The sequence below is a fragment of the Mauremys mutica genome, chromosome 1 (assembly GCF_020497125.1).
Source record: "Mauremys mutica isolate MM-2020 ecotype Southern chromosome 1, ASM2049712v1, whole genome shotgun sequence".
NCBI lineage: Eukaryota > Metazoa > Chordata > Testudines > Geoemydidae > Mauremys > Mauremys mutica.
Genome location: NC_059072.1, coordinates 126,816,910 through 126,830,000, shown reverse-complemented (window position 1 = coordinate 126,830,000; position 13,091 = coordinate 126,816,910). Strand labels below are relative to the sequence as shown.

Below are 13,091 nucleotides of genomic sequence, written 5' to 3'. Positions count from 1 at the left end.
AAAAAAGGACACAATCAGCATGGGAGGAACATCAATGAAAGGTTTGTTTTCTATTACAGAATGTAAGTGCAAATGAAACTCAAAATTAAACTATAACTGAAGCAGCTGGAGACACAAGATGTATTTCATTTTCACATGATCAAACATACACAGTGCATTTCTGAGAGTCTGATTTGAATAAAAAAAAATAACTCACTTCCATCTGAATGTTTTGCGATTTGCATAGATATGGAAAACATTAGTTTGAGAACTGCTGAATAACAGCTTTCGTATGGGGCTAGAAAACTTTTTGAAAAGGAATGTTATAGAACACTTTTTATGTAAACTTCTGGAAAGAATGCCACATTGCTGATAGAAAAACATGTATGTGTCACTTTAATCTTGCTCTCTACTGAAAGAGAAAATAGCAGGACAGTAGATATTATAATCTAATAAATGAAGGCTTACATTTTCCAAGAATGACTATTGATTTTGGGCATCTCAACTTTTGGATGCTCAGCTGTAGACACCTTAAAAAAGGCTTGATTTTCAAAGATATGTTGTGAAGAATCAGGCCCCTTTAAGGAGTCATAAAATGGGACTCCCAAAATTGTGCCACGAAATATTGCTAGTCAAAGTTGAAAATTTAGTCTGTAAAGGCCCATTTACTACTCGGGCATTCCAAGTATGATTTAAAATACATCAACACCCTCTGAAATAAGCCTCTTTTTCTGTAAAACAAAATCTGTCTTGTAATAAAAATTAAAGCACCAACAGAAATGTGATATAAAACACACTCCTCTCTTTTCTTTCTATAAGTTACTCAGAGAACTGGGAGACCAATACTCTTGCAGTAACTGGCTCATTGCCGAGTCATCCAACATATGTACACAAGCACCCTCTACTGGAAGAAAGTGTGAATTAAAAAAAGTTAATACCGTAATTTAGAAGGTATTATTTAAAAGGAAGTGCTAGATTTTGCTAGCAGGGAAGTAGTTTTGCAACATTAACAGATTTCAGCCTGAATGTGTACCATCTCATTTGGGCTTTTCAGCAAGTTTTTCCAATATGGTCTGTGATTCTAACATTTTGTGAAAGGCAATTAGCTAACTGTAATATAGACTTCATTAAATGAAAAAGGAATGTGTTTGAGAACTCACTCTAGCAATACAATTTTATAAAATGGGTAATTTGCAGTTCACTCACAGGCAGTCAGGAATTTTTGTTCTGTAAAACTGCTGCATCATCATTGCTGAATGAGATCATATTGTGCTATTTTTAAAGTTTTATGGCTTTTACTAGTTCATCCATGGAGAACAGCACCCTTTCCCCTCGATAGGTTTTTGGGTTTTTTTTGGGGGGGGGGGGCGGATGTTAGAAGAGATCAATAAGATTTTACTGTGGCTCAAAAAATTACAAATAAATATTTACTTTTTCCTTAAATATATTCAAACAATTATTCTACATATTTTCTTATTACTTTTGTTCTTTGATCTAATAAGTCACCCACTTGCTTATAGCAAATGCTCTGTTCATCTATGCTATATTCCTAAAACAAGTCTCAAGTGCAAACAGATACATTTGAGTTACGATATTTAAATTCCATTCAGTATTTCTGTGAGAAACATTAGTAGTGACCTTTTCTTGAGTTATGGCCATAACTGAGCAGAAGTTATGAAATACAAACTCTGGTATTTCCCCCCACCTTTCCTTTAGTGAACTTTGGCTTGATGTTGGTTTTTAAATCCAAGTAATAACTGTCAACGTAAGATCACTCTGAAATAACCTGAAAGCAGAGGTACATTGAAGGGTACAGAAAATTCCTAACGCATACTATTCTGGTAAATTAATGTTATGTATACGTAGGTTTTAATTTTTAATACAACCCACTAGCAATATAGCATTAATAAAGAGAGAGCTCTATAGCCTGGGACTCAGACACAGACTTGCAGATGCACTTGATTTTAAATATCTTTCCCTGCATTTTATGTTACTTTAAGAACAGTGGAATCCTCCTTAAACAGAAGTGTGGGACAGTATTTGACACTTAAATAACCTGAAGCAGATAATATTCTTTCTAGCTTTTGCATTTTATGTAGACCAAATCTTCATCTACAGAATGTATAGATACTTTCAACTTTTTGTAACCTCATTCTTGGTTTCAGGGTTGTTTTTTTAAATGTTGTTCACAAATTTTATTGTAAAAGAATATTACAAAATTATAATGGCAAAAATTCAAATAAACGATTTAGATCAAAACAAATATTGAGATGCACAATGATAAAAATAAACTCAATGCAAGGATAATGCATTATGCTGAAAATTTAACCATAACAGAGGCAGAAGAAGAAACTATATTAAACAAACCCTGGTCAAAATTTTCTATCTGATATGAATGCTTATGCTATATTAATATTACACACATTTCAGCAGGTAGATGGATTTAAAACCATTGATCCAAGAACAATATTCGTCTTATTATAGACATACTATCAAACTCAGAAGGGAGTGAGTACTTGGAACAAATAACAGTCCCAAAAACTAGGAAGCCATTACCTTAAATGGATACCCACTGATGCTAAGGCAGAACCAAGTAAACCTAGAGCATCCCTGACAGGTATTTGTCTAACCTGTTCTTAAAAATCTTCAGTGATGGGGATTCCACAGCCTCTGTTGGAAGCCTATTATAGTTAGAAAGTTTTTTTTTCTAATATCTAATCTAAATCTCCCTTACTACAGATAAGCCCATTACTTCTTGTCCTACCTTCAGTGGACATGAAGAACAAACAATCACTGTCCTCTTTTTATAGCAGCCCTTAACATAAAATTAAAGACTGTTATCAGTCTTCTTTTCTCAAGACTAAACATGCAAAGGTTTTTTAACCTTTCCTCGCAGGTCAGGTTTTCTAAAAGTTTTAGCATTTTTGTTGCTTTCTCTGGACTCTCTCCAATTTAGCCACATCTCTCCTAAAGTTTGGTGCCTGGAATTGGACCCAGTATTCCAGCGGAGGCCTCATCAATGCCGAATAGAGAAGGACAGTTACCTCCTGTGTCTTACACATGACACTCCTGTTAATACACTCCAGAAAGTTACTACTCTTTTTTGCAACTGCATCACGTCGTCCACACCTATTCAATTTGTGATCGCTCCCAGATCCTTTTCAGCAGTACTGCCACCCTAGTTATTTTGTAGTTGTCCATTTGACTTTTCCTTTTTAAGTGAAGTACTTGGCACTTGTCTTTATTGAATTTCATCTTGTTGATTTCAGACCAATTCTCCAATTTGTGAAGGTGATTTTGTCCTTTCAAGGTGCTTGTATTACTCCCTATGTCCTAGATTCATCAAAGCATTTAGGTACGTTTAATTTTAAGCACACAAGTAATCCCGTCTCCATTCATCAAAGCATGTGAGCACATACTTAAAGGTATAGGTAATTTATTAGTTATTATTTGTATTGTGGTAGTGCCTGGGAGCCCCAGTGAGAGATCACAGGACCCCATCTTGTTAGCAGCTGTACAAACACAAAGACAGCTCCTACCCCAAAGAGCTTACAATCTAGCCATGTGCTTCAGTCACATTTACCTCAATGCACGTTTAATTGCTTTGATGAATAAGCATGGACGTAAGCACATGCTGAAGTGCTTTGCTGAATCAAGACCTCTGCATCTTCATAGAAAAGGGGGAAAAAAATCCCAAACTATTTTTACATACCACTCTGATTCCCTCTTAAAATATATTACATTAAGCCACACTTTAAATATTGTCTGGTATCTTACTTGAGCTTATTTTTAAAAATACTTATTAAAAGACAAACTGCCCCCTAACTTATATTGGAAACTCTCTTTAATGAAATCACCTATACCTTATGAGAGGTTTAAAAATGTTCCACAGAATTTTTATGAAGTTGGTTGGATGTACAACATAGAGTGCTTTAAGATTTTTCTTATACCTGTGAAAAGAAAATTAAATTGTTAGAAGACTTTTAATATCATATGCTGAAGCATAAAGTAGCTGCAATTGAATGGAAGGGTTTTATTACTGGAACATTAAATATATTCCTTTCAAGTACACTAAAAAAAAAAAAGTCTAATTCAGAGGAAATTGAGTGTAAAATGAAAAAAGGAGCTGGTCAGTCCTGATGGCAAAAAAGTAGGCCAAGATTACACTACTACATTGCTAAGCAATGTCTGGGTTGTTTTGTGGATTTAATAATGGTGGTGGGGCGGGGGGGAGCATCATTTAAATGATAAAAAGAGCTTCTTGAAAGTTCCAGTGAAAGAAATAAGTATTTTACTTCATTTTCCATTCTTTTCCATCACTGAGTTTCATACTGGGGAAAACTTTTATTCTTTCAGAATTAAAACCTACATCCATTCATTTATTTCTTTTGCTATGTTTGCTTTGGTTTATTAGTAACTACTGAAGATATTTGGGGCAGATCACCTGCTAGTGTAAACTGATATCGTTCATCTGAAGCCAATGGCACTATGCAGATTTACATCAACTGAATCCCGGCTCCAATGTGTTTAAAACAAAATCTCTCTTCCCCCCATAATCCTGATTGATCCTGCAGTGACGTATCTGATGTCATAAATAAAGGATCATAGTAGGGCCAAGCAGGAACGGAAACTAGGCTGCATGAAGGAATAACCCAGTGGCTACACTTAGCACTTCAAAGCGCTGCTGTGGTAGCGCTGCCGCGGCAGCGCTTTGAAGTGCTAAGTGTAGTCAAAGCGCCAGCGCTGGGAGAGAGCTCTCCCAGCGCTGTCCGTACTCCACCTCCCTGTGGGGAATAACGTACAGCGCTGGGAGCCGTGCTCCCAGCACTGGGGCTTTGACCACACTGGCGCTTTGCAGCGCCACAATTTGCAGCGCTGGAGAGGGTGTGTTTTCACACCCTGCTGCAGCTCTGCAAATTTGTAAGAGTAGCCAAGCCCTAAGATCTTGTATCAAAGGAGATACAGAAAATGAGAGGCCAAGTTCATTGGTTTTTATATAAATTGCTGCTTTTCTCTTTTAAGTTTTCCCCAATAGGGAAGGTCCCTCTTGAATGCTGACCATTAAAGGATCATCATCAGTAACATATTCCACTGATCAAGAATTGCTAAAGCCACCTTTTCATAACAGCTTATATATTTAGAGGTGGGTAGGAGGAACCAAGCACTTAAAGCAGTTTCTTCTTTTTTATTTTAATTGCACTCAAGTGGTTTTGAGTGAAAAAAAAAACCAAACAAAAACCATATTGTTTTCATAAGGCCAGCATCAAAGTTTGGAACTATGCACCTGGGAACACTTTGAATAATAAAAAGCAGTTGTTTTATTGAGTAGAAGTTCACATTTTGAGTCTATTTTATACCGGGGGTAACAGGTGGACCCATTTCTTTTGTGCAAAGCTACATATTTATATTCTTCTTCTTCACCTATGTAGCACAATTATATCCCCCAAAGACTTCTTTGAACCTGTGTTGTAAATAACTAATCTGAAATTTTTCCTTTGAAACCCATTTATGTTGACTATTTTTATTTGTAACACTCGCCAATTGGGGGGAGAGAAGAGTACAGGGGACAAAGTTTAGTGCAAAAAGTACACAGGGTATTTGTTTAGTTTTTCCTTTAGATAGCACAACTGAACATGAATATTGGGCTGTGAATATTGCTGTGAGCTTCCCAATATCAATGTGCTAAGAATTCCAACTGTGATTCAAATAATGGGTGTAAGGTTGCCTGCTTTTGCCCAATTACTCACTCTCATCTGGTTCCCTTTCGTTCTCTAGGTTTCTGGCTGGGGAGGAGGATGCAGAGAATGGGTTTGGGCAGAAATGAAGGCCACATTGTGTGAATAAGATGCGCACACTTCAGAAGCCAATGCAGCTGAAGATATTTCCCCTCTGTTGCTTCTCCCCCATATGGTGACTGTAAATTTGGCATGGCTTTGTGTAAAGAGTGTGTGTGACAGGACAGGCTTACAATTTCATATGGTCATTCCTTTACAGGGAGAGACCCCAGCACAGCAAAGATCACTGTTATACATAGTGAACATAATATAAGTCCCTCTCCAGTCTCAAAACCAGTGACTATCTTGCACTCTCCATTCTGAGAAATCTACCAGCAAAAGCAAACTCCCTCAGTCTGCCACTGAGCCGAGAGGGATATGCCATGACAGCAGCTGGACGTTTCAGATGACAACATCGCTCTTGAATATGCAAAATTGGGCTGCAATTCTCATAAGAACAGGATCTGTCATGAGATGTCTGGTAATTTTTCTCTCTCTGGTCAGGTTACAAAGACCACCAGAATAGTCTGTCTTGTGGTTATTTTGGTAGATATGTTTCTAATCCCTTCCAGAATCAGAAAGCTCAGAGGCATGTGAAAAATGTAAAACAACAGTGCTACTTCTGATAGTGGGAGTAAGGGGGAAAGGGTGACTTTGCGTGTGTGTTTGTTTTCTTTCCCTTTGCCCTCTAGTTGTTTGCCCAGAGCAGAGAGATTGTAAAAGATGAACTGTTGCCAGTTGGGTCACTTTTAGCTCCACTGCTAGAAGCCTGTGTTTTTGGAACAGACGCATCAGGGGTTTTATCCTGGCTCCTAGGTCTGCAATGTAATTTGTCTAGCAATTGTGAACTACATAGTAAAACATAAAGCGAAGGAACTATGGCCTTTGTTATGAAGGAGATCAGAACAGATTATCATCATGGTCCCTTCTGACCTTAAAAATCTATGTGGTGAAATGCATTCTGGGCCAGAATTTCAAAAGCTGGCCTCTATTTTTCCTATCTCTAGTTTAGTCCTGGAACTATTTAAGGTATCAGCTGCTAGATCGCAACTGTGAGATAATCACAAATAATCAATGTCGAAGTGTTGCAAACATCTTTTTAAATATGCCACAGAATGGCTGGGCCTCCTTACTATGAGTCTGCAGGATTTTTACACCCTGGATAATGTTTCCAATACCTAGAATGTTCACCGTTAATCATTTCTGCATGGTTAGGATGACCATATTTCCCTGTGCTGAATATGGGACACGTGGTAAAATTACTTGTATTCAAGCAAGTTCAATGGCAATCAGAACTATGCAGTACAAATGTTAAAATTAACATCACGTTGAGTGAGTCCCTGTTAAAAAGAAATACTGCGTAGTTGGATTCTATTTACTTCATATCGTTAAGGCTTTAGGGTTCACATGGAGATGGGTGACACACACACTGTCCTGTATACCTCTCTCGCAGGGGGGTGACCGACCAACCCGACCCTCCCTGCCTGGCACTCTCTGCCCTCCATGCCTGGCTGGGCCCCGGGGACAGACCCGCCTCTCCTAGTACCTGGTGCCGCATCTTCCCAAGGCAACATATGGGGGTGGGGTGGGAGTAATGCAGGGTCACATGCCCCCCAGATTTCTGCCAGGGTTCACACCAGAATGTGGCTAGCAGCAGCCTGTTGGCACTGTGTGGCAGGGAAGGGACAGGAGCTGCTTCAAGCTGCAGAGGAGGGTGGGGGGGGGGGAAGGGATGACCTGGCCCGTTTCTTTGCAGAACTCATCTCTTCTTCTTCCCCTACCCCCCCCTCCCGGGGGCTGGAAGCAGCTTGTCCCTCCCTGCCCACACAGTGTCGAAAGGCAGCTAACACCTCCAGGCTGCTGCTGGCCACTGACATGACCCAGCTGCCTCCTGTCCCGACTACAGCGCGGGCAGGAAGGGGTTAAGCCCTAAGGATGCACTGTGCACCAGGGCCCAGGGAACCTGACTGCCGGGGCTTCAGCAAACCTGGCCAGAGAGGTGGCTCCGCAGAGGAGGGTGCCTAGAGGACAGAGCAGCCCCATGCTCCCTGGGGGCAGGACCAAGGGGGTGGTGAAGATGGTGCTAAGCCCCTGCCCAGGGGCTGCTCTGGGGCCTGCAGGTTCAGGGCGTGAACAGGCTGGAAATCCCTCTGCCTGACACCAGAGCTGAGCCGAGGGGCGGAGAGGCTTCCCTGTGCCAGCGCCGTGCGGAGGTTTGGTACAGGCAGAGCTTGGCTCTTCCTGGCCAGCACCCCGGGCCGGAAGGTCTTGGGCTTTCCCAGGGCATTGGCGCAGCCAGAGGAAGGGGGGAGGGAAGGAACCTGCCGGCCAGGCTGATGTGAGCTGAGCACTCTGACCAGGGGCTGGGTCTCTGCCCAGCACTGGGAGCGGGACATGCCCAATGGGGCTGGGGGAGGGGAGGGGAGGATGAAGGGGAAAAGCAGGGAGAGGACAGCGAGGGGGCACGCACCAGCCAGAAACAGGACGGGGGCGGTGCCCTGCTGGCTAAGAGCCGGCATGCACCGGGGGCTGTGCTGACGGACCAGCATGGGGACCGGCCAGCCCTGCACTCATCTTCATCATCGGCCACTGGAGACCCCTCCACTCACCGCCTATGGGCAGATGGCTGGCGAACAGGGATCTGGACAGCAGCAGGACTGCTATTACTGATGGCTGGGGGGGAGACAGAAAATATGGGACAATTTGCCCATTTTTAAGGAAAAGTCAGGACACTTCCAGGAGGACTTAAATATGGGATCTGTCCCTTTAAAAATGGAACATCTGGTCACCCTATGCATGGTAGAAATTTCTAATGTAATCTAATTTTAATAATGGAGATATACCCATCTCCTAGAACTGGAAGGGACCCCAAAGGGTCATTGAGTCCAGCCCCCTGCCTTCACTAGCAGGACCAAGTACTGATTTTGCCCCAGATCCCTAAGTGTCCCCCTCAAGAACTGAACTCACAACCCTGGGTTTAGCAGGCCAATGCTCAAACCACTGAGCTATCCCTCCCCCCATATGGTAATGGAAATTAATTCTTTGATCTCAATAGCAAAGAAAGACCAAAAGGTAGACCTCTAGCTTGCGATAGTTGGATCCTACCCACAGAAAGGGCAGAGACAGAATATTTGGAGAACATACTTCCTGTCAAATTCTTTGTAAGCCCTTTGCAGCCAGTTCAGAGAGGGTTTATTCCGACTGTTCAGGCCAAAGTGAAAGTAGACAAGGGTGTAATCATTCTCCACATACTGGTCGAGTGTATACCTCAAATATCTGAGAAGAGAGGCAATATTTTAGTATTAAAAAGTGATATCTAATGTATTTTTTATGGATTTATACACTGAAAAGTGTCCAAAGGACCAGAATCACTATTTTCGCCCAGCATGCCAAAGTTTGTAAATTCATGTTCGTGATCAATATTAATACCCTCATTCATTACGTATCGTGATGCCAGTGATTTCATGTTCAGGGGGAAAATGTTCCACATTAAAAGAACATGTCTAGTCAAGAGTTACAAAGATTGCAGTGCTGACAGGCAATCAAACTATGATAAAATCTAGGCATGCTTTCTGGAAATAATGAAGAAGCCGTACAGTAATTGAGTAGGCCTCTCCTGTTTTGTGTTCTCATCTTTCTGAATTCCTATTTTCTGAATAAATATTGGCATTAACACTTGTCAAGAAATGGTGAAAAGTGAAATTTTGTGAACTTTTTTTTATCAATTTCAAATGTTTTGAAAAATTTTAACCAGTTCTAATTACTGTGGCTGGCATCAGATACTTCTTTCTTCCTTAAATTAGTCTGGCTTTCTTTTGTAGGGATTTCATTATCAGATCCCTATGCGTTAAGATAATTTAAGGAAATGCACTTAAATAATCCCATCTTGAAATGATATTGCATGTTTTTATAGGCAGGTTCCTTTGTATTGATTCTTGTATGGTATAGTTTAAGGTACTTTTCTTTTTTCTTTGTTGTACAATTGAGAATAGGACAAGGCATTTTTTCCCCCACAGCTGAATTATTCAAACAAGGCAACAATGCCACCATTGTAGTATCATCTCGACTCATCTCTCTCTGAACCAGATTCTAATTTACCCGTGTTATTACATTATCAATTCTTGCTTATTATTCTGTGGCATAGTCTTAACAACTTTTCTTAATTGCATGTAGGCACTTTTCATTTAATAAAATGTGTAGTTCCACGTGGCACTTGTTAGGCTAGTGGGAGTCTGCAAGTTCTGAGCTTACTGTGACTATTACCTATGCTAGGGATCAGCAACCTTTGGCATGCAGCCCGCCAGGGTAAGCCCCCTGGTGGACCGGGCCGGTTTGTTTATTTGCCTGCGCCGCTTCCCGCAGCCCCCATTGGCCTGGGGCAGCGAACCGCGACCAGTGGGAACCGCCATCGGCCGAACCTGTGGACGCGGCAAGTAAACAAACCGGCCCGGCCCGCCAGGGTGCTTACTCTGGCAGGCCATGTGCCAAAGGTTGCCAATCCCTGACCTATGCAAATGCATTTAACTTTACTGTTCTCTTCTCCTCCCATCTTCTACTCTCTTGTTTATTGCTTATTTTCCATTGCTTATTATAAAAGTCTTAGACTGTGAACTATCTGGGACAAGGACTGTCTTTGCACTACTTGTTTGTACAGGGGTCTTGATCCCAGGGTAGGGTTTTTAGGAGTTGCTTGAATGGCAATCATGACAATAATCATTCAGAAGGTGGTACAAAAAATGGAAGTCTCTGGAAATAAAGGTACAGTATCCCCAAACATACCCTTGTGCCCAGGCAATCTATTGAACCTCCTTGCCTTGCATCTGAAGAAGTGGGTATTCACCCACGAAAGCTCATGCTGCAAAACGTCTGTTAGTCTATAAGGTGCCACAGGACTCTTTGCTGCTTCTACAGAACCAGACTAACACGGCTACCCCTCTGATACTTGACTCCTTGCCTTATATAATTCCCTGACATACTATAGCTAAAATACAGTACTTCTGAGAATAATGGAGCAGAATTTCAGCTGGTGCAAATTACTACAGCTCATGGATCTATGACAATTTATGTCAGCTGAGCATCTGCTCCCTGTTTCTACACAGCCAATTGCCATTTCCAAGCCTGCAATACTATCCATAGAAGCATTACGTACTGGGACAGTATTTCCAAGAATGACAATGAAAACGCTGCCACACCAAATCCATTCCAACATGGTTTCATGTGCAAAATTTCTGCCATGCTGGCCCCAGTCTGAACAGTTTTTCCTCAAACCTTACTTGGTCTGATCCTAGAAAGGAAAGATGGTCCAGTGCTGGCTTGGGACTCAGAAGACCTAGGTTCAATTCCCTGTTCTAACTTCCTATTTTACCTTGGGCAAATCATGTAGATGCTCTGTGTCTCAGCTTCCCATCTGTAACACTGGGATAATAGTATGGGATAATAGATAGGTCCTGTTCTAATCCCAAACTAGGTCCTCATTGCAGCATTTTATCTCTGTTACCTTGCTACAACCAATCTTTAAAAAGGATGTTGTGAAAAGGAATAATCATTTACTACAGCTTGAACCAAGAAAAAACAACACCATTATAAGAAGAGATAAGGAAATACCAAGCTTAATGAAATACTTAGCTCATTAAATGTTAGTAATTAATGTGAATCATCTAAAGATCAAAAGCAAAAAGCATGGTAGTATAAACAATGAAACAGCATTCTTAAGAAATGTTTTTTTGAGAAGAGAAAAAATAAAAACAGCTTTTGCTGTTCCTGCAGCTGGTTAAAAATCATGAAAAGTATTTGGCAAATATAATATTCAATAAATACTTATTTATCAAATAATAAGTTTGAAAAGTATTAAATTATTTTAATTTTCTATTTGTCTCTCAAAATAAATTACATTTAAAAAATCCATTGAGAGTTGATTAATAACGTAACTACAATACACAAAAAAACCTGCTGTTTCTGGTTAAGTTGCTGAGGCTTGGTTTCCAAGATAGTTTCTCCCCTGATTCAGAGGCTTAGTATTCAGGCTAGCACGTGTTAGACACTTTTTTTTATACTCAACCAAAAAAAGCCTATTTACCTACAAATGAACTCATGAGACACCCCATTTAAAATTTTAAGCAGTGTAACCTGGAGAGAGAGAGAGAAGGTGAAATGAGAGAAACTTACTCTAGTAGTCTGCTGTGATTGAGCTGATGGGAAGGGGGCATACGACAGCAACTGAAAGTAATCACCCTTCTCCCAGAATTGTCATCACCTGGTAAACAAAAACAGTCAATAAAGACCTTTACATAGCTCATTTCATATGCAGAAGGATATTGAAACAAGACACGGATATGAAGCAAAACCATGGATCTGCACACCTACAAACTCTGAAAAAGACCTGAACTTTGTAAGTCCCATCTCCACTCCAAACATATTGGGAACTTTGCCATCAGTTGACAAATTATACACAGGAATTCCTTTACTCACCACTGGAGCGAGCTGAAGAAGTTGTTCAGCAGTGTACATAGGTCACTGGGGACAGAAGCAAAGAATGCCATATTCAAATGAAGGTGAGAGCATTGAGTTCCTTTCCGGAGGCACTCAACCCCCTGCAGAATTAAGTCCAGGAAGATTAAGGGCCTGCTTTTCAGACTGGCCTTGACTTGGCTTCCCTTTCTCCATCCACATTGGGGCAAGACTGTTTAAACATTTTATGCCTATCTTTTGCCATTTATAATGGCTGTAACTTTTATATTTGTACTACTAAGGGGAAGGATAACTAATAGGTCATTCAGTTGCTACCCAGGGACTTTGGAGTCCTCGGTTCAATTTCCTCCTTTACCATAGATTTCCTGTGTGACCATGGGTAAGTCACTTACGGTATGTCCACACTAAATAGTAAACCTGATTCTGTGGAACCCACACCTGTAGATTGGTGTTTCCAAGTTCATGCTTGAGTATCCACACTGCAGGATAAACCTACGCCTCCCAACTGTACTGATGTGTCCAAACTCCACTGCGCAGACTCGACTCAGACCTTCTGCTTCTGGAAGTGTATCCCAGGGTTCCTTGCCAGCTGCACCTGCTCTAGGGCTTGGTTTGTAGTGGATTGTGGGAGCACTTGTCTATGCATCCCTCGTGACTTGACCAGAAATGGTTTGAGCTCACCGAAACATCCAGCCAAGCCATTTTGTGTCCACACACTCCCATCATCCTGATCCAGTGGAGGAATGTCTCCAGGTCACACTGTGAGTCCTATTTTGGGACTCAGGCAGAGCATCTGTGATATGCTGGTGGATATTTTGTCAATTGTTTTTGACCTGCCAAACATACTGTGATGGGTTTGGTCACAGAGAC

The 13,091-nt window shown here is 41.2% G+C and overlaps 1 protein-coding gene across 4 annotated transcripts in view; it reads right to left on the bottom strand.

Annotated features, from left to right (window-relative positions):
• The window catches only part of ARHGAP8 (Rho GTPase activating protein 8), a 111,046-nt gene that overhangs the window by 38,050 nt on the left and 59,905 nt on the right, over window positions 1-13,091 (bottom strand). For all 4 annotated transcript variants that reach the window (XM_044994914.1, XM_044994905.1, XM_044994931.1 and 1 more), the window contains 3 exons: window positions 11,919-12,006; window positions 8,898-9,029; window positions 3,843-3,929 (listed from right to left, as the gene is read on the bottom strand). In XM_044994914.1, the coding sequence (XP_044850849.1) occupies window positions 3,843-3,929; window positions 8,898-9,029; window positions 11,919-12,006 (307 nt within the window). The remainder of the gene's footprint in view (window positions 1-3,842; window positions 3,930-8,897; window positions 9,030-11,918; window positions 12,007-13,091) is intronic.